Source organism: Puma concolor, chromosome B2 (assembly GCF_028749965.1).
Source record: "Puma concolor isolate L17-30 chromosome B2, mPumCon1.1.hap2, whole genome shotgun sequence".
Taxonomy (NCBI): Eukaryota; Metazoa; Chordata; class Mammalia; order Carnivora; family Felidae; genus Puma; species Puma concolor.
Window position 1 is genome coordinate 5,543,228 of NC_141671.1, and position 21,735 is coordinate 5,564,962.

At 40.9% G+C, this 21,735-nt stretch overlaps 1 protein-coding gene across 5 annotated transcripts in view; it reads left to right on the forward strand.

Moving 5' to 3' along the window:
• Positions 1-21,735, forward strand: part of GPLD1 (glycosylphosphatidylinositol specific phospholipase D1) — a 68,908-nt gene that overhangs the window by 20,106 nt on the left and 27,067 nt on the right. For all 5 annotated transcript variants that reach the window (XM_086706117.1, XM_086706119.1, XM_086706118.1 and 2 more), the window contains 7 exons: positions 1,483-1,580; positions 2,004-2,114; positions 3,726-3,774; positions 4,748-4,802; positions 13,909-14,016; positions 14,244-14,271; positions 14,365-14,504. In XM_086706117.1, the coding sequence (XP_086562243.1) occupies positions 1,483-1,580; positions 2,004-2,114; positions 3,726-3,774; positions 4,748-4,802; positions 13,909-14,016; positions 14,244-14,271; positions 14,365-14,504 (589 nt within the window). The remainder of the gene's footprint in view (positions 1-1,482; positions 1,581-2,003; positions 2,115-3,725; positions 3,775-4,747; positions 4,803-13,908; positions 14,017-14,243; positions 14,272-14,364; positions 14,505-21,735) is intronic.

Genomic DNA, 21,735 nt, shown 5'->3' on the forward strand with positions numbered 1-21,735 from the left:
AAAATTATAAAATATGTGCCAATTATGAGGAATTCGATGCAGACTCCTCTTAGACTTTTATGAAATTTTCCAGATTTCCCCTTGGTCTCACACATACCTACTTCCACAGCACCTGTCTCTTTCATGTTTAGGGGTTCACTTTTATGGCCTCTTTCGAAAGCAAATGTTCTCAAATGCTCAGCTGCCAAAGAAACAGCTTTGTTTTTACGCTTCCGTTGCATCACTTTACCTAGTACTGAACAAATCCTGTAACTACAACAATGAGGACCATCTTAGCAAGGAATGGAAGGAACCCTGCTGACTCCTGTAACACAGCTTGGCTGTGGGGACAGGTACCTGCTGGCTGCCACCCCCCCCAGCCCCACCCCCAGGCCCCGGGTGGGCTTTCTTTTGCTTCTGGTCAGATTCCAGAGGGGAACAAAAGGCAATTTGGTTAAGGGGAGGTTTGTCAAAACGGTTACCTCTATACTTAATTTTGGATTTGTACTGAGTTCTGTAAAATAGGAATTAGAAGTTTTATCTCTAGGAAAACCATTAGCACAAATCAAATTTCTTAGTTGCAGTGTCTCTGAAAATCATTTCCACAAAAACCAATGATCGAAAACTGGTTAGGCTGTTTTTACTTTAGCGACAGTGAAAATACTTGAACTGAGGGACCTAAACTCTGGAGTTTTGGTTTCAGTTGCCCCTTGTGACATTGGACACCCCAGGAAGAATGTGTGGCTTTGGGAGTTTTCGAGTAGATGTCTGGTCCCGTCTTTCTTATCCCCGCTGTGTAAATAAAGGGAATTAAGACACTCAGCTGATGCTTGGGGCCGGTGCCATTATAAAACAATTGTTGTAAATTAAAATACTTGAAAGCCTTTGGAGTATATCTACTGTTGTCTTTTGTGCTGGTGGGGTGGACTGTGATGGATGGAGATTGCACACATGCACATATACACCCCCCCACACCTATACGCCCCCCTCCCACTGCACCTCCCCTCACACCACACACCCTTTCTCTCCTTCCCTTTATTATTTTTTTAAATTATTTTGTTTTGAGGCAGGGGCAGAGAGAAAGGGAGAGAGAATCCCAAGCGGGCTCCATCCTGTCAGTGCAGAGCCTGATGTGAGGCTCGATCTCACAAACCGAGCAATCATGACCCGAGCTGAAATCAAGAGTAGGATACTTAACCAACTGAGCCACCCAGGCGCCCCCTCCCCTCCTTCCCTTTAGAGCACAGAATTGGAAACCCTTCCAGCTTCCATGGCAGCCCAGGTGATTTCAAGATGCTGTGAGCCAGGTCAGGCTCCTTTCTCCCTCTCTTTGTGCTGGCTCTTCTGTTCTAGAGGCTTCCTCTGAACATCAACAGAAGAAACTAAGAGACTCGGAGGGGAGGCGGAGGAGGAGGAGGGTCGTAGCGGGCAGCAGTGGCGGCAGATTTGATTGGGAATCTCCAGCTTTTAAAGAAAGACTCCTGACACCTTTTGTTTCATCAGGGCAATTCCATGATGTGTCTGAGAGCACTCACTGGACCCCATTTCTGAATGCGAGCGTTCATTACATCCGAGAGAACTATCCTCTTCCTTGGGAGAAGGTAGGCACGGCCCTAAAGCCAAGAAGAAATTCTGTTCTAGACCCGCCGAGTCCCTTGCTTATGTCTGCATCTACTCTGTTTGTCCCCCGTCCCCACACCAGGCTCTGGGAGCGCTGCCCCCCACCCCCACCCCTGCATACCTTCAATGCCAAACATAGCATATGGCCAGTTAATATCTGAATAAACCACTTAAAAATGTTTGGGGTATGTCACTTCACTGTTTTGCTCCAAGGGTAATTAATCTGAAATCTGTAAAATAGTTTGAAGAGTCCTTTGTGGTTTTTGTAACTGGAAACTACAATGTACCTGCCTCTAATTTTAGTGTTTAAGTCTCAGTAATGGAAATCATACTTATTAAAACTGTTAATAGGATTTTTATAGACCAACCCAAGCACCTAGGACTCTAATTTGCTTCTTTGGCAGGACACAGAGAAATTGGTGGCGTTCTTGTTGGGAATCACCTCTCACATGGTGGCCGATGTCAGCTGGCACAGCTTGGGGATCCAGCAAGGGTTCCTCAGGACAATGGCAGCCGTGAGTACCTGTCTTTGGGTTAATGATGCTATGGGAGTGTTTCCCACCCAGGATTAAAAACTCACCCTTTTAGAGGAGAGGAAAACTTGAGGTTATTCAGAGGTCATGTTATTTATTTTAAGAATAATTTATTATTTATTCTCAAGCGGGTTAACATACAGTGTAGTCTTGGCTTCAGGAGTAAAACCCAGTGGTTCATCTCTTACATACGACACCCAGTGCTCATCCCAACGAGTGCCCTCCTCAATGCCCATCTCCCATTTTCCCCTCTCCCCTGCACCCCACCCCCATCAACCCTCAGTTTGTTCTCTGTATTTAAGAGTCTCTTATGGTTTGCCTCCCTCTGTTTTTATCTTGTTTTTCCTTCCATTCCCCTGTGATCGTCTGTTAAGTTTCTCAAATTCCACATATGAGTGAAATCATGTGATACCTGTCTTTCTCTGACTCATTTCGCTTAGCCTAACGCCCTCCAGTTCCATCCACGTTGTTGCAAATGGCAGGATTTCATTCTTCCTCTTTGCCGAGTAGTATTCCATTGTGTATATAAACCACATCTTATTTATCCGTTCATCAGTTGAGGAACATTTGGGCTCTTCCCATAATTTGGCTACTGTTTGGAAGCAAGATTTCTTGCCCAAAGCAGGATTTGTTAGATTTCCATCCATTACTATTTATGCCTCTTAATCTTCCTGCTGCCTATACATTCATCACACAGGCATTAGCCATTCACTAATGTGCACTGAAAACGGCAATAAATGGGATGTTCTGTTTAGTCACAAACAATATTGGGGAAATTTCATGCTTTATTCATGTTGTGTATTAATAAGGATGTAAAGACCTGCCACTTAGTTCTATTTGAAAGTAATGGTTCCGCATGTTTGTTTTTTCTTTTCTTAAATTTTCTTTACCTTTTCAAATTAAATTTTGTTGTGTAGTCGATAGGCTGTTACATTAATTTCAGGTGTACAACGTAGCAATTGGACGTCTCGGTTCATTATGCCGAGCTCACAAGTGTCACTGCCATCTGTCACCACATAACACCACTATACTACCATCACTGTGTCCCAGTGCTGTACCTATTATTTCCGTGATTAATCCGTTTAACTGGAAGCCTGTACCTCCTTCCCCCCCTTCATCCATTTTGCCCATCTTTTTGAATGTTCTGTATGAAAACGCCATTCCCCAAACTGAAAATGACGATCTTACCTGGTGACTTATTTCTGGAAGTCCCTTCTGGTCACCAGTTGGCATTAGTACCATTCTGTGAGAAGCTTATGTTTGGACTCAGTCAAGACTGTGTATATATCCTCTGAGGCGCAAACATTTGCAATAGCTTTATTTACTACCAGACAACAGGTATACAACTCGGCGGCCAATATAGTTTTGAACAAATAAAATAAGTATTTTAATAGATATTTATTAATGTAAAATAAAATAATAAAATGAAACATGGCTTTGAAAATTGTGTCCATCCGTATGTACCCTTAGCATTTCATTCGGTTAGACAGACATTCACCTTCCCACTACTGGTTTGGCTGTGGGGTAGGGGTTTGGGCTACAGTTTGTGATGTATACATACACACACATCGGGTGTTTCTCTTTCTTTTTCAGGTTGATTTTCATGGCTCTTATTCGGAGGCGCATTCGGCTGGTGACTTCGGTACTATTTACACTTGCCAAATTTTCTTTTGCAGTGGTTATATCTCACTTGCTATGGAGTCACTATCTTAACTCTGTATTTTTTCCCCTATTTTAGTAACTTGCTTCTTTCTCCTTAACTGAGACCATTTCATAATGAATTAGAACTGGCTATGTGGTTCCCTTGAGTAAAAATGTAGTTTTCATACTCTATGAAATAGGTATTAAGTCACTTTGTGAAATGTCTAATAAACAGGCAGGTGTCTAGATAGTAAGTAATGCTTCTGGGAGCGTCCTTGGGCAAAGACGTGCATAGTTCCTGTAGGCTTGGTGCATTATCTCTTTCTCGTGTGTGTGTGTGTGTGTGTGTGTGTGTGTGTGTGTGTGTGTTTGTGTGTAAAATTCAACTTATACTAAAAAAACCCAAATATTTAAAGTAAAATATGCATTTTTTATCCTATCTTACCAGTACATATACTAACTAGCTATCTTAATAATTCATAGTATGGGTATATTTTACATAGAAATGTATTTCCGAAAAGTTGCGTATGTGTATTTTTTTATTTAAAAAAATCACATTTCATCATTGACTTGTGTCATAATTTAGAAAAGCTTTACTTTATATCAGGTTGAAACTCCTTAGCTACTATCACCTAATATTTCAGCTTTAAAGTGGCATCTTCCATTTTTTCCCGTAGTAAATTACCTCCCGATATCCAAAGTAGATGGTGAATGGGGTTTTTAAAGAACTTTCATGGCTTGTCTTTCCTTCAAGTGAAAAACTCTTAATACGGGTATTTTTTCTTAATTCATATGTTTCACTGCCTAAGATATAAAAGATCGCCTTTTTCTTAAAGATATGCCTATATCTGAAACAACAAACAGAAACGTGTGACCATGTGATAAATAACCTGAATTATCCAAATTTGTGTTAAGGAAGCATGCTACATATTGTCTCTGATGGACCAAATGTACATATTTTTCTTGTACCCTAGGAGGAGATGTGTTGAGCCAGTTTGAGTTTAATTTTAATTACCTCGCACGGCACTGGTAAGAGCAAGTACACTCACATATGTGTTCTCTAAATGGCATTGACCCTTCTTATCCCTCTAGAAAATATAACCTACAATGTAACTAGAAGGCGTCTATATTTGTAAATTCTAAAGGGTAAAATTGCAGATTAGAACGGTCTAAGTAGATTCTTTAAACTTGTGAATTATACCATGTAAAAATGCATATTTAAAAAAATTTTTTAATATTTATTTATTATTGAGAGACAGAGTGAGACAGAGCATGAGCAGGGAAGGGGCAAAGAGAGGGAGACACAGAATCCGAAGCAGCCTCCAGGCTCTGAGCTGTCAGCACAGAGCCTGATGTAGGGCTCAAACTCACGAACCGTGAGATCATGACCTGAGCCAAAGTCAGACGCTCAGCCTACTGAGCCACCCCGGGTGCCCCTAAACATGCATATTTATAAAAAAAAAAATAAGATGATGTACACCTGTGCAGCTACCACTCAGCTTAAGAAACGGAGCCTTACTGGAATCTTACAAGTTCCTTGCCCTCCCTCCTTACCTTCTCTCCCACTGGGGTAACCACTACTGTGGGTTTCCTGTTAATCATTTTGTTGCTTTTCTCTATAGTCTAAAACACAGGGATGTGTCCATATACAAAATAGTACATTTTTTAAGTTTTTAAAAAAATGTTTATTTATATTTGAGAGACAGAGCATGAATGGGGAAGAGGCAGAGAGAGAGAGAGGGAGACACAGAATCCAAAGCAAGATCCGGGCTCCGAGCTGTCAGCACAGAGCCCGACGCAGAACTCCAACCCACAAGCTGAGAGATCATGACCTGAGCCGAAGTCGGACGCTTAACCGACTGAGCCACCCAGGCGCCCCAGTAGTACACGGTTTTAAACTTTAGATAAATAGAATCGTATAGCACGTATTCCTCAAATTTTGTTTACATTTCTGTTTCTGAGCTACAGTCACATGGATGTGTTTGGCGGTAGTTCGTTCATTTTTCACCACTACGTGGTATCCATTTCGTGGGCAGAGCAGGTGAATTACTCTGTTCTCACGTGGATGGATACGTAAGCCATCTGGAGTGTTTTTGCTTCACACATAGCGTTGCCGTGAACGTTTCTGTACATACACCAGAGAGGAACCTCTCTCATAATCACCACCAGACATGGAATTGGTGGGTCGTAGGGCATGTGCATGTTTAACTCCCCTAAGCAAGCCCAGACTTTCAGAAAGGTCTTCCCAATTTCTGCTCTCCGCAGTTTTATATGGTAGTTATATGTATTTTTTTCTTTTGACGTTTACATTTTCTCCAATGCTGGGTACTGTCCAACTTGAAAATAACCTGTTTGGTGTGTAATGGTACCTCATTAAAGTTTTAATTTGCATTTCCCAGATGACTAATAATGAGGTTGAATGTTCTTTCATATTTGATCGTGTTTGATAGTAAGTGAAAATCTGATTTGGTGTTTAGCCTATTTTTCTGTTGGTTTGCTTATCCTTTTTGCTTGTTTCTGAGTGTTCTTTGCATATTAGGGCTCCTAATGTTTGGTCTGTTTATCATTATTTGTTACAAATATCTTTTTACAGTGTGCGGCATGTCTTTTTACTTATGTGTTTCAATAAACAGAACTTAATTTTAACCTATAGTAATTGAATATATCGGTATTTTCCTTTGTAATTTATACTTATGATGTCTTATTTAAGAAATCCTTCCCTACTTGAGGGCGTGAGATTATTCTCCTACTTAGCCTTCAAGAGCTTTTATAGTTTTATTTTTTAAACTTTGCCTTTCATCTACCTGGAGTTAATTTTTTGTATATTCTGAGATAAAATCTGATTTTCTTTCTTTCTGGAGACAGAACTGATCGTCTCCAGATCAGGGCACTTATCCATAGCCTACCCTTTCCTCACTGGTCTGTAATGCCCTCTCTGACATAAATTAAATTCCAGAGGTATTTGGGTCCATTTCTGGGCTTTCTGTTTTGTTCTATTGATCTAATTGTCCGTGAGCAATACTGATTTTGAAAAATTACAGTGACTTTATAACACATCTTGACATGTGGTAGGGCTGGTCTCTCAGCCTGTCCTTTTTCTTCAGACATACCTTGCATATTCTTTTGCCTTGGCTCTTTCAAATCAAGTGATAGGAGCAAGTTGCCATGTTCTAAGAAAAATCTTGTTGAAATTTTTATTAGAATTTTATTGAATCTAGAGCTCCATCGGAAGAGAATTTACAGCTTTGCAATATTGAGTCTTCTTATCCATAAATCTGTTATATATTTTATTTAACTCTTCTTTAATGACTTTAAAGTTTCACAAGTTTTGTCATCAAGGTCTTACATATTTTATTTGATTTGGTTGCATAGACTTTTTATTTGCTACCATAAGTGGTAACTTTTGGTACCAGTTTTATTTTCTAATTGATTGTTGCTGTGTAGAAATGCAAGTGACTTTCTAATTTTGACTTTTGTATCCAGCAACTAATTTAAAATTTTTTTTTTCAACGTTTTTATTTATTTATGGGACAGACAGAGACAGAGCATGAACGGGGGAGGGGCAGAGAGAGAGGGAGACACAGAATCAGAAACAGGCTCCAGGCTCTGAGCCATCAGCCCAGAGCCTGACGCGGGGCTCGAACTCACGGACCGTGAGATCGTGACCTGGCTGAAGTCGGACGCTTAACCGACTGTGCCACCCAGGCGCCCCTCCAGCAACTAATTTAAATGTATCTGGAGATGCTTTCAAATTTACGGTAGACTCACAATGCCTCATCTACAGATTGTCACCATTTTGCTTTTCCTATTTCCTCTAGAAATTTCCTTTGTCTGGTGCATCACACTGGCTAATGTTTTCAGTTCCGTAGAAGTGGTGATACTGTGGGGCACCTGGGTGGCTCAGTTGGTTAGGCATCTGACTTCAGCTCAGGTCATGATCTCACTGTTCGTGGGTTCAAGCCCCACGTCAGGCTCCGTGCTGACAGCTCAGAGCCTGGAGTCTGCTTCGGATTCTGTGTCTCCCTCTCTCTCTGCCCCTCCCCTGCTCATGCTCTGTTTCTCTCTTTCTCAAAAATAAATAAACATTAAAAAAGTGGTGATACTGAACGTGCTTACCTTGTTTGTGATCTTGAAGAAAATGCTTTCAAAATTCATCACGTATAATATTTGCTTTATCAACTCAAGGTAATTCCCTTCTATTTCAGTTTGCTAGTAGTTTTTGTTATGAATTAACTTCTTATGGATCGAACTCTGCATCTGTTGAAATAGTTCTCTCTTCCTTAATCTGTTAATACAGTGATTCTATTAATCTTACATTTGCCAATATTTAATCAAGTTTAATTCCCGGGACAAACCAACTTTGGCATAGCTTATTTTTTGTTTAATATTTGTTACATCTGTTGCTGCCTGGGCTTTTGCATTTTTGTATATGGGTGAGCTTGTACTGTGATTTTCCTTTCTTCTGTCCTTGTTTGGTTTTGGTATCAAGGTTGGGCTGGCTTCATGACATCTGGTGGAGAGTGTTCCTTCCTTTTCTGTTCTCTGGAAGTCTGTGTAAGATCAAAACTTCGTTTTCCTGAATGTTTAGTAGACTTTGTAAAGCCCTTTAGGCCAGGTGTTCTTTGTAGAGACTTCTTAAAAACTTCTGTAATGGTTATAGGGCTATAGACTATAGCCCTTCTTCTTAAGGAGTTTTATTTTTCTAGGACTTTTCCATTCCCTCTGTTTAAACACCGTAGCATAAGGTTGTTCATAATTTATTTTTTTCTTTATTTGTACTTGTGTTCCCTTGTCATCCATAAATGTTCTTTATCCTGTTTTTTCTTACATCTTCTCCAATGAATCTCAAATAATATTTTTCAGGTTTATTATTTTTAAAGAATGAATGTTTGGCTTTATTGATCCTCTCTGTTTCTTCTTTTCTCTCTCTTTTTCCTTTGTTCATTTGTTTTCTTTCCTAAACTCCACATCTGAATGGGATCACATGGTATTTGTCTTTCTTTGACTTATTTCACTTAGCATTATACTCTCTAGTTTACTCCATGTTGTTGCAAATGACAAGATTCCATTCTTTTTTATGGCCAATTAATATTCCATCATGTATATATATAGACCACACCTTCTTTATCTGTTCGTCAGTTGATGGGCATTTGCGCTGCTTCCTTAATTCGGCTCTTGTAGATAATACTGCTGAAAACATTGGGGTGCACGTATCCCTTTGAATTAGTATTTTTGTATCCTGTGGGTAAACACCCTGTGGTGTAATTGCTGAATTGTAGGGAAGTTCTATTTTTAACTTTTTGAGGAACCTCCACACTGTTTTCCACAGTGGCCATACCAGTTTGCACGTCCACCGACAGCGTACGAGGTTCCTTTTCCTCCACATCGTCGCCAACACCTGTTGTCTCTTGTGTTGCTGATTTTAGCCATCTGACAGGTGTGAGGTGGTATCTCATTATAGTTTTGATTTGTATTTCCCTGATGATGAGTGATGTTGAGGGCATCTTTCCATGTGTCTGTTGGCCCTCTGGATGTTTTCTCTGGAGAAATGTCCATGTTCTCTGCCCATTTTTAAATTGGTTTAGTTCTTTTGGTGTTGACTTATATCAGTTCTTTACATATTTTGGATATTAACCCTTTATCAGGTATGTCATTTGAAAATATCTTCTCTCATTCGGTAGGATGTTTTTAGCTTTGCTGATTGTTTCCTTTGCTGTGCAGAAGCTTTTTATTTTATGAAGTCCCAATAGTTTATTTTTGCTTTTATGTCCCTTGCCTCAGGAAACATATCAGAAAAATGTTGCTATGGCTGATGTCAAAGAAATTACTGCCTGTGATCCCTTCTAGGGTTTTTATGGTTTCAGATCTCACATTTAGGCCTTTAATCCATTTTGAGTTTATTTTTGTGTATGGTGTAAGAAAGTGGCCGAGTTTCATTCTTCTGCATGTTGCTGTCCAGTTCTCCCAGCACCATTTGTTGAAGAGACTGTCTTTTTCCCATTGGATATTCTTTCCTGCTTTGTCAAAGGTTAATTGATCATATAGTTGTGGGTTCACTTCTGGGTTTTCTACTCTGTTCCATTGATTTATGTCTATTTTTGTGCCAGTATCCCACTATTTTGATTAATGAAGCTTTGAAATATAACTGAAGTCTGGAATTGTGATGCCTCCAGCTTTGCTTTTCTTTTTGAAGATTGCTTTGGCTACTCAGGGTCTTTTGTGGTTCTGTACAAATTTTAGGACTGTTCTAGCTCTGAAAAATGCTCTTGGTATTTTGATAGGGATTGCATTGAATAGTAGATTGCTTTGGGTAGTATTGACATTTTAACAGTATTTGTTTTTCCAATCCATGAACATGGAATGTCTTTCCATTTTTTGGTGTGTCGTCATCAATTTCTTTCATCAGTATTTTATAGTTTTCAGAGTTATAGGTCTTTCACCTCTCCTGTTCCTAGAGATTTTATTGGTTTTGGTGCAATTGTAAATGGGATTGTTTCCTTAGTTTCTCTTTCTGCTACTTCGTTATTAGTATATAGAAATACAACAGAATTTTGTACATTGACTTTTGTATCCTGTGATCCTACTGAATTCATTTATCATCTCTAGTATTTTTTTGGTGGTGTCTGTAGGGTTTTCTATAGATAGTATCCTGGCATCTGCAAATAGTGATAGTTTTACTTTTTCCTTACCAATTTGGATGCCTTTTATTTATGTTGTCCAATTGCTGTGGCTAGAACTTCCAATACTATGTTAAATAATGGTGGTGAGAGCGGACATCGGCATCTTGTTCCTGACCTTAGAGGAAAGACTCTGAGTTTCTCACCACTGATTATGATGTTCACTGTGGGTTTTTCATATATGGCTTTTCTTATGTTGAGGTATGTACACTTTAAACCTATCTTGTGGAGGGTTTTTGTCACGAATGGATGTTGTACTTTGTCAAATGCTTTTTCTGCATCTATTGAAATGATCATAAGGCTTTTATTCTTTCTTTTATTGATATGATATGTCGCATTGATTTTGTGAATACAGAACCACTCTTTGAACCCAGGAATAAATCTTACTTGATCATGGTGAATGTTTGTTTTGTTTTGTTTTGTTTTTTTAATGTATTGTTGAATTTGGTTTGCTAGTATTTTGTTGAGGGTTTTTGCATCTGTGTCCATCAGATACTGGCCTGTACCTCTGGTTTTTAGTGGTGTCTTTATCTGGTTTGGGTATCAAAGTAATGCTGGCCTCATAAAATGCATTTGGGAGTTTTCTTTCGTCTTCTATCTTTTGTAATAGTTTGAGAAGAACAGGTATTAACTCTTCTTTGTATGTTTGGTAGAATTTGCCTGTGAAGCCATCTGGCTCTGGACTTTTGTTTATCGGGGGTTTTTTGATTACTGATTGAATTTCATTAATGATAATTGGTCTGTTGAAATTTTCTACTTCTTCCTGATTCAGTTTTGGTAGGTTATATGTTCCTAGGAATTTATCCATTTCTTCTAGATTGTCCAATTTGTCATCATAGAATTTTTCTTAATATTCTCTTACAATTCTTTGTGTTTCTGTGGTGTCAGTTGTTACTTTTCCTCTTTTGGGGGGTTGTTTATTTACGACCTCCCTCTCTCTCTCTCTCTCTGATGACTCTGGCAAGAGGTTCGTCCATTTTCAAGGAACCAAGTAGGCTCCCCAGTGTGATAATCTGCTTCTTGCCCCTCTCTGAAACCATGGCTCCCTCCCTCTGGTAGCCAGACCTGTGGGGTTTAGCCCACACCATGTCTCTACCCTTTCTACCCTCTTTAATGTGGCCTCTTCTCTACATTTAGTTGTGGAGGCTCTTCTGCCAGTCTTTGGGTCATTTTTGGGGTTGTCTGCACTGATGTGAGTGTTGTCTAGTTGTACCCATGGGACAAGATCCATTTAGGGTCCTCCCACTCTGCTGTCTTTGCCAGGAGTCTCCTGTTGAGTCTTGATTTGAGACCTAGCATATGATCAACACTCGTAAATAGTCCATATGCGCTTGAAAAGATTGTTCTCCAACTTTTGGTCTAATGTATGCTTATTAGCTTAAGCTTATTAAATTTACTGTTAAAATGATAAACTAGCCTTCTTATTTTACATTAGGTCGATCTAATAATTACTGAGAGAGAAATTTGTTAAAAAAAATTTCCCCTGGTGATGGTGGATTGTTTTCCATTTTCTTGAAGCTCTGTCAATTTGCTACATAGACGTTTTGAAGATATGTTGTCAGGTACATTCAAGTTTAAAAATCTTATATCCTTCCGGTGAGTTGAACCTTTTCCTCATGACGTGGTGACCCTCTTCATCGCCAATGAATGCTTATTGCCTTCCAGTCTCCTTTAGCAACTATCACTGTCATTACGCCGGCTCTCTTGGTTATGTCCCTTGGTGCTTGAATTCCTCACGGCTGGACTTCGAGTTGCATGTCTCCAGGCAGGGTTTGTCGACTTCTGCAGGCTCCCGGGAGACACTGTTAACTTAGGACCATACGGAGTTACATTCAGCCCTTGAAGTTTTTCTGACTACAGAGATAGCACGAATGCAGGACAGACCATTTGTGGGACTGGTGGTAGTTACCAATGTTAGGGGGACATCTATATCTTTTCCCCTTTATCCATTGTCCGTTTCTTGGCTGACCTTGACAGGTTAGGTTGGTTTCTAGCTAATACTCGTGCAGAGGCGTAGCCATTAGTTCAGAGTCTCCTCCGAGGTGGAAACCAGCTTTGGCTGGTTTCTGTGCTTTAGCCCATACCTTCTGCAGCCCTTCAAAATCGCCAAGAGCTCGGGGCACAGCCTGGCTTCCCCACTTGCTTACTTCTTCAAGTTTCCAGTTTCAATTTATTTTGGGCCTTTGGAAAATTTTCACTTTCTTGCTAGCTTCGTGATTCATCTAAAAAAAATATTTTTGTTATTTTGTCCAGCCCGGAGCTATTTTTATTGGGAGGACCACTCTGGTGCTCTTATTAAAAAAAAAAAAAAAAAAAAAAAAAAATGGATCTCTCCATAGAGTCTTTCTCATAAATATACTAAAATCAGGTTTTATTTGGTTGTGATTTCTGTCTGGTGTATTCTAAGGTTTCAGAAATAAAAACGGAAGATGATTCAGCATTAATCTAATGTATGCTGCTCTTTTGACTGAAATAAGGAATATTGTGAATCAAAACCTGACTTAGAATTCTTTTTACTGTCTCACTTCTTACTTCTGTGTGGTCTAAACCAGGATGTTGGGGTGAGGAGCCATTTCGGTGTTTTTAAAAAAATATTTTGTAATGTTTATGTATTTTTGAGAGAGAGAAGGAGAGAGAGAGAGGGAGAGAGAATGAATGGGGGGGGGCAGAGAGAGAGGGAGACACAGAACCCAAAGCAGGCGTCAGGCTCTGAACTGTGAGTGCAGAGCCTGATGAGGGGCTCGAACTCACAAACCATGAGCTCATGACCTGAGCCGAAGTTGGACGCTTCACCAACTGAGCCACCCAGGCGCCCCCAATTTTGTTGTTTTATTTTTTTTTTTAATTTTTTTCAATGTTTATTTATTTTTGGGACAGAGAGAGACAGAGCATGAACGGGGGAGGGGCAGAGAGAGAGGGAGACACAGAATCGGAAACAGGCTCCAGGCTCTGAGCCATCAGCCCAGAGCCCGACGCGGGCCCGAACTCACGGACCGCGAGATCGTGACCTGGCTGAAGTCGGACGCTTAACCGACTGCGCCACCCAGGCGCCCCCCAATTTTGGTGTTTTAAAACTAAGAACTTTCAATAGCAATTCAGTGCTCAAAAGAATAAAAATATATTGCTCCTTGAACTGAATTCACAAGACTAATTCTTTTGACACGTTAGAGTTCCTGTCTTCCAATGTACCTCCATAAATATTGGGTTAAGGTACAGTTGTTTGCTGTGCATCTTTGGGGAAATCAGTTCACTTTTCTGTGCTTTAGCTTCCTCTGATGTCAAGCAGGAATGTAGTAATTCCAAGCACTGGGGCTTGTAGGTAGGACGAAATAAATAGCTCATGGAAAGCCCTTTGCATAATTCCTGGCCCAAAGTAATCATGGAGTGAACAGTAGCTGCTCTTGCTGGCCATTTATCTTTAATTTCAGAATCTTATTTTATTCTAACGCCTTTCTCAGGTATGTGCCCGTCCAAGATCTGCTGGGAATTTACAAGAAGCTCTATGGCCGAGAAGTCATCACCAAAAGTGCAATCGTTGACTGTACCTACCTTCAGTTCTTGGAAATGTAGGTGTCGCCCAGAGGAGAGCTTACAACTGATCTCAGTGTGACTTCCTTAGAGCTCTTTCTGACGTTTTAGTTTCCTGAGTTGGGTTTTGGATTTACGGGATTTTGCTCATTCAAAGGCAGTTGCATGATAGTAGCTACATGTTAATGGATTTTTTTTCTTCAGTATCTGCTTTGCTTCTCTGTACAAACCACACTCACAGGCAAAATTGTTGTTCGTGTTGCAGGTATGGTGAGATGCTAGCCGTTTCCAAGGTAAAGGCTTCATTCTTCACAGTCTCAATTTAAAGGATTACGAAGACACCAGGAAAAGCACTTATTGATAACTTTTCTTTTTCTCTACTGTAGCTTTATCCCACTTATTCCAGAAGATCCCCGTTTTTGGTGGAACAATTCCAAGAATACTTCCTGGGGGGACTGGATGACATGGCGTATTGGTCCACGAACATCTTCCGTCTGACGAGCTTCATGTTAGAGAACGGGACCAGGTGAGATCTGGCTCTACTTGTACGAGGCCCTCCTGCCCTGTCCCCCCCCCCCCCCCGCCCCAACTATCGTGCTCAGGTTTTCCACTGATCAAATGCAAAGCTCTCGTGAAGTGCTAGCCTCTCTCATAACCGAGGAGGGAGAGCAAGGAACTCCCTCCCTCACCTCAAAGCTCAGATGCGCTCCCATGTGGTTACATGTGCTGCTGTCTCCGCTTTTGGGGACGGAGAGGTGGATCCTGCAGAACTGTGGTCAGTGGGAGGGCCCCCTGTCCACCCCTGTGCCGCGTCCCCTCTTCAGGGAGGACCCGAGCCGTGCGCGGGCTCCGGCAGCCAGGGCCCAGTGAGCCTCCTCTCCGCCTGCCGCCATCTCAGGGTTAAAGGGTTTCAGAAGCCGCTGCACCAAACTCCCTCCTCCGAAGTGAAACGAGGAGTGGATGCATTTTTGTAAATCACAGCCTTCGGTTGGAGTCTGACATTCAGCCTGTGTGGAACAGCGTCTGGAGCGCCAGCTCCCGCCCTGCATGTCCAGGATGAGTGTTAACCGGGGACTCCGACCAGGGTAGACCAGCCCACTTCCAGCCGCAGTAGAACTTTGGGCTCACAGAGTCTCCCTGCTGGATGAGGGAGCCAAGGCTCCTCTCGGATCTGGCTTGCAACCACCCCACTGAGTATGCAATCCCCGTGCACTGCGCAGCTAAGTAGGGTGGGGGGTGGTCTGGAGAGGGAGCAGTGGAGGCAGCACCCCATGCAGACAAGGGCAGTGGGAAAGAGGGCTTTAGGGCCGGATCTGTACTAGATGGCGGCTGCTCCAGGTAAGGAGTATAGGACCGGGGTTATAAATTGGAGAGGCCCAAATGTGTGTAGCTCTGGGATATTATATGCTGGATGCTATTCTCTTGGCCTTAAAGACATTTGCTGGTATTCAGAGCTGGCTCAGTTGGTCAGGCGTCCGACTTCAGCTCAGGTCATGATCTCACCATTAGTGGGTTCAAGGCCCACGTCAGGCTCCGTGCTGACAGCTCAGAGCCTGGAGCCTGCTTGGGACTCTGTGTCTCCCTCTCTCCCTGTCCCTCCCCTGCTCACATTCTGTCTGTCTGTCTCTCTCTCTCTCTCAAAAATAAATAAACATGAAAAAAATAAAAACACTTTTAGTATTCAGAGAATGTTAACCATAATTATATATTGTGATTTGGAACAGAATTCCCTTGCATGATAAATTTGACGTTAGACTGTAAATATTAAACCTGTTTTAAGTAGCTGGGGAACAGTGAGATAAACAATCCAATATAAATACTATTTTTAATAGTGAAATAAGCCTCTGGTAAAATCTCCAGGCTCTCCTTCTGTGGCCATGGGTTTTGGGTGCACACGATGGTAGAGGATGGGCTTTGGAATTTTCCAGACCTGCCACTCATTGCTGGGTTATCCCAAGCAAGTAACTAAACCTCCTTGAGCTTTGTTTTTTTATCTGTGAAATGGGGGCAGAAATAATTCTATCTTTGATCACGGGGCTGTTGGGAGGTCCACCTGAGGGCGCTCGTGTAAATGGTTCAGTGTGTAGGAAGCACTTCATAAATGTTGGCTCCTAGTGTTAGGACCACCATTGGAAGGAAGTTCAGTTTATGTTGGTCATGTGAGTGTGAATGACCTGCGTTTATTTGTTTTAAAGATTTTCTCTCTTTTTAATTTAAAAAACAATTTTAAATTAATTTTTAAATTTACATCCAAGTTAGTTAGCATCTAGTGCAATAATAACTTCAGGAATGGAATCCAGTTATATGGGAATCCCCATATAACCCCCAGGGCTCCTCCCGACAAGTGTCCTCCTTGATGCCCCTTCCCCGTTAAGCCCTCCCCCCCAACTCGTCACCATTCCAGCATCTTCCTTGATGCCCCTTCCCCGTTAAGCCCACCCCCCCCACTCACCACCCTTCCAGCAATCCTCAGTTTGTTCTCTGCATTTAAGAGCCTCTTATGTTTTGTCCCCCCTCGTTATTTTTATGTTATTTTTGCTTCCCTTCCCTTATGTTCATCTGTTTTCTATCTTAAATTCCACATATGAGTGAAGTGATACGATATTTGTCTTTCTCTAATTTCGCTTAACATAATACCCTCTAGTTCCATCCACATAGTTGCAAATGGCAAGATTCCATTCTTTTTGATTGCAAGTAATACTTCATTGTGTGTGTGTGTGTGTATACACACACACACACACACACACACACACCACATCTTCTTTTAAATTTTTTTTAAATGTTTATTTATTTTTGAGAAGGAGTCAGAGTGAGCAGGGTAGGGGCAGAGAGAGGGAGACACAGAATCCGAAGCAGGCTCCAGGCTCTGAGCTGTCAGCACAGAGCCTGATGTGGGGCTTGAACTCATGAACTACAAGATCATGACCTGAGCTGGAGTCAGACACTTAACTGACTGAGCCACCCAGACACCCCAATATACCACATCTTCTTTATCCATTCATCTGTCAATGGACATTTGGACTCTTTCCATACTTTGGCTATTGTCAATAGTGCTACTATAAACATTGGGGTGCATGTGCCCCTCGAAACAGCTTACCTGTATCCATCCCTTGGATAAATACCTAGTAGTGCAATTGCTGGGTCATAGGGTAGTTCTATTTTTAATTTTTTGAGGAACTTTCATTCTGTTTTCCAGAGTGGTTGCACCAGTTTGCATTCCCACCAACAATGCAAAAGAGATCCTCTTTGTCCACATCCTCGCCAACATCTGTTGTTGCCTGAGTTGTTAATGTTGGTCATTCTGACAGGTGTGAGGTGGTATCTCTTTGTGGTTTTGAGTTGTCTTTCCCTGATGATGAGTGATGTTGAGCATGTTTTCATGTGTCGGCCATCTGGATGTCGTCTTTGGAGAAGTGTCTATTCATGTCTTTTGCCCATTTCTTCACTGGATTATTTGATTTTTGGGTGTTGAGTTTGATAAGTTCCTTATAGATTTTGTACACTAACCCTTTTAACTGATATTCATTTGCAGATCTCTTCTCCCATTCCGTCAGTTGCCTTTTAGTTTTGCTGATTGTTTCCTTTGCTGTGCAGAAGCTTTTTATTTTGATGAGGTCCCAATAGTTCATTTTTGCTTTTGTTTCCCTTGCCTCTGGAGATGTGTTGAGTAAGAAGTTGCTGTGGCCAAAGTCAAAGAGGTTTTTGTCTGCTTTCTTTTCAAGGAGTTTGATGGCTTCCTGTCTTACGTTTAGGTCTTTCATCCATTTTGAGTTTATTTTTGTGTCTGGTGTAAGAAAGTGGTTCATTCTTCTGCATGCCGCTGTCCAGTTTTCCCAGCACTACTTGGTGAAGAGACTGTCTTTATTCCATTGGATATTCTGTTCTGCTTTGTCAAAGATTAGTTGGCCATACGTTTGTGGGTCCATTTCTGGGTTCTCTATCCTGTTCCATTGATCTGAGTGTCTGTTTTTGTGCCAGTACCATACTGTCTTGATGATTACAGCTTTGTAATACAGCTTGAAGTCTGGGATTGTGATGCCTCCAGCTTTGCTTTTTGGGGTCTTTGGCTATTTGGGGTCTTTTGTGGTTTCATACAAATTTTAGGATTGTTTGTTCTAGCTCTGTGAAGAATGCTGGTGTTATTTTGATAGGGATTGCATTGAATATGTAGATTGCTTTGGGTAGTATTGACATTTTAACAATATTTGTTCTTCCTATCCAGGAGCATGGAATCTTTTTCCATTTTTTTGTGTCTTCTTCAATTTCTTTCATAAGCTTTCTATAGTTTTCAGTGTACAGATTTTTCACCTGTTTGGTTAGATTTATTCCTAGGTATTTTATTGTGGTTTTTGGTGCTATTGTAAATGGGATCAATGCCTTGATTCCTCTTTCTGTTGCTTCATTATTGGTGTATAGGAATGCAACTGATTTCTGTGCATTGGTTTTATATCCTTCAACTTTGCTGAATTCATGGATCAGTTCTAGCAGGTTTTTGGTGGAATCTTTTGGGTTTTCCATACAGAGTGTCATGTCATCTGCAAAGAGTGAAAGTTTGACCTCCTCCTGGCCGATTTGGATGCCTTTGATGTCTTTGTGTTGTCTGTTTGCTGAAGCTAAGACTGACAATACTATGTTGAATAACAGTGGTGAGAGTGGACATCCCTGTCTTGTTCCTGACCTTAGGGAGAAAGCTCTCAGTTTTTCCCCATTGAGGATGATGTTAGCGTTGGGTGTTTCATATATGGCGTTTATGGTCTTGAGGTGATCCTTCTATCCCTACTTTCTTGAGGGTTTTTTCCAAGAAAGGATTCTGTATTTTGTCAAATGCTTTCTCTGCATCTATTGAAAGGATCATGTGGTTCTTGTCCTTTCTTTTATTGAGGTGATGTATCACATTGATTGTTTTGCAGATGTTGAACCAGCCCTGCATCCCAGGTATAAATCCCATTTGGTCATAGTGAACAAGTCTTCTAATGTATTGTTGGATCTGGTTGGCTAGTATCTTATTGAGGATTTTTGCGTCCATGTTTATCAGGGAAATTGGTCTATAGTTCTCCTTTTCAGTGGGGTCTTTGGTTTTGGAATCAAGATAATGCTGGCTTCATAGAAAGAGTTTGGAAGTTTTCCTTCCATTTCTATTTTTTGGAACAGCTTCAAGAGAATAGGTGTTAACTTTTCTTTAAATGTTTGGTAGAATTCCCCTGGAAAGCCATCCGGCCCTGGACTCTTGTTATTTGGGAGATTTTTGATTACTAACCAATTTCTTTACTGGTTATGGGTCTGTTCAAATTTTCTATTTCTTGTTTCAGTTTTGGTGGTGTATATGTTTCTAGGAATTTGTCCACTTCTTCCAGATTGCCAACTATATTGGCATATAATTGCTTGTAATATTCTTACTATAGTTTGTATTTCTTTTTTATTTTTTTTTAACGTTTGTTTATTATTGAGAGACAGAGACAGAAGATGAGCAGGGAAGGGGCAGAGAGGGGGAGACACAGAATCCAAAGCAGGCTCCAGGCTCTGAGCTGTCAGCACAGAGCCTGACGTGGGGCTTGAACTTGTGAATTGTGAGGTCATGACCTGAGCCCAAGTCGGACGCTTAACTGACTGAGCCACCCAGGTGCCCCTTGTTGTTCATATTTCTGCTGTGTTGGTTGTGATCTCTCCTATTTCATTCTTGATTTTATTTACTTGGGTCCTTTCCTTTTTCTTTTTGACCAAACTGGCGAGGGGTTTATCAATTTTGTTAATTTTTTCAAAGAACCAGCTCCTCGTTTCATTGATATATTCTGTTATTTTTTGGTTTTGATAGCATTGATTCCTGCTCTAATCTTTATTATTTCCTGTATTCTTCTGGTTTGGGGTTTTATTTGCTCTTCTTTTTCCAGCTTTTTAAGGTGTAAGGTCAGGTTATGTATCTGTGACCTTTCTTCCTTCTTTAGGAAGGCCTGGATTGCTATATACTTTCCTCTTTGACCTCCTTTGCTGCATCCCAGCGGTTTTGGGTTGTGGTGCTATCATTTTCATTGGCTTCTATGTACTTTTTAATTTCCTCTTTAACTTCTTGGTTAGCCCATTCATTCTTTAGTAGGACGTTCTTTAGTCTCCAAATATTTGTTGTCTTTCCAATTTTTTTCTTGTGGGTGATTTCAAGTTTCATAGTGTTGTGGTCTGAAAATATGCACGGTATGATCTCGATCTTTTTGTACTTGTTGTGGGCTGATTTGTGTCCCAGTATGTGATCTATTCTGGAGAATATTCCATGTGCAGTGGAGAAGAATGTGTATGCCACTGCTTTAGGATGAAATGTTCTGAATATATCTATTCAGTCCATCTGATCCAGTGTGTCATTCAAAGCCATTGTTTCCTTGTTGATTTTCTGCTTAGATGATCTGTCCATTGTTGTCAGTGGGGTACAGAAGTCCCCTACTATTAGGGTATTATTATCAATGAATTTCTTTATGTTTGTAACTAATGGATTTATATAGTTGAGTGGTTGCATTTTTGGGGGCATATATATTTACAATCGTTAGATCTTCTTGGTGGATGGACCCCTTAATTATGGATGGACCCCTTAATTATGATATAATGCCCTTCTGCATCTCTTGATACAGTCTTTATTTTAAAGTCTAGATTGTCTGATATAAGTAAGTATGGCTACTCCGGCTTTCTTTTGTTGACCATTAGCATGATAGATTGTTCTCCATCCCCTTACTTTCAATCTGAACGCATGTTTAGGTCTGAAGTGGGTCTCTTGTAAACAGCATATAGATGGATCTTGTTTTCTTATCCGTTCTGATACCCTCTGTCTTTTGATTGGAGCGTTTAGTCCATTGACATTTAGAGTGAGTACTGAAAGATATGAATTTATTGCCATCGTGTTGCCTGTAGAGTTGGAGTTTCTGGTGGCATTCTCTGTTCCTTTCTAGTCTTTGTTGCTTTCGGTCCTTTAAGTTTTGTTTCATCTTTTCTCACCTCAGAGAGTCCCCTTTAAAAATTTCTTGCAGGGCTGGTTTAGTGGTCACTAACTCCTTTAATTTTTGTTTGCCTGGGAAACTTTTAATCTCTCCTTCTATTTTGAATGACAGCCTTGCTGGATAAAGAATTCTTGGCTGCATATTTTTCTGATTCAGCACACTGAATATATCCTGCCACTCATTTCTGGCCTGTCAAGTTTCTGTGGATAAGTCTGCTGCAAACCTGATCTGTCCTCCCTTGTAGGTTAGGGACTTTTTTTTCCCTTGCTGCTTTCATGATTCTCTCCTTGCCTGAGTATTTTGTGCATTTGACTATGATACGCTTTGTTGATAGTTCGTTTTTGTTCAATCTAATGGGAGTTCTCTGTGCTTCCTGGATTTTGATGTCTGTGTCTTTCCCCAGGTTAGGAACCTTTTCTGTTATGATTTGCTCACATAAATCTTCTACCCCTTTTTCTCTCTCTTCATCTTTTGGGACCCCTATGATTCAGATGCTTAAAAAATTTTTTAATGTTTATTTTTGGGGGGGAAGGAGGGGCAGAGAGAAAGGGAGACTCAGAATCCGAAGCAGGCTCTAGGCTCTGAGCTGTGAACACAGAGCCTGAAGTGGGGCTCGAACTCATGGACTGTGAGATCATGACCTGAGCTGAAATCATGAGTTGGATGCTTAACCAACTGAGCCACCCAGGCTCAGTTTTATTTTTGAGAGCGTGTAAGCAGAGGAGGGGCAGAGAGAGAGGGACAGAGGATCTAAAGCTCCAAGCTGTCAACACAAAGCCC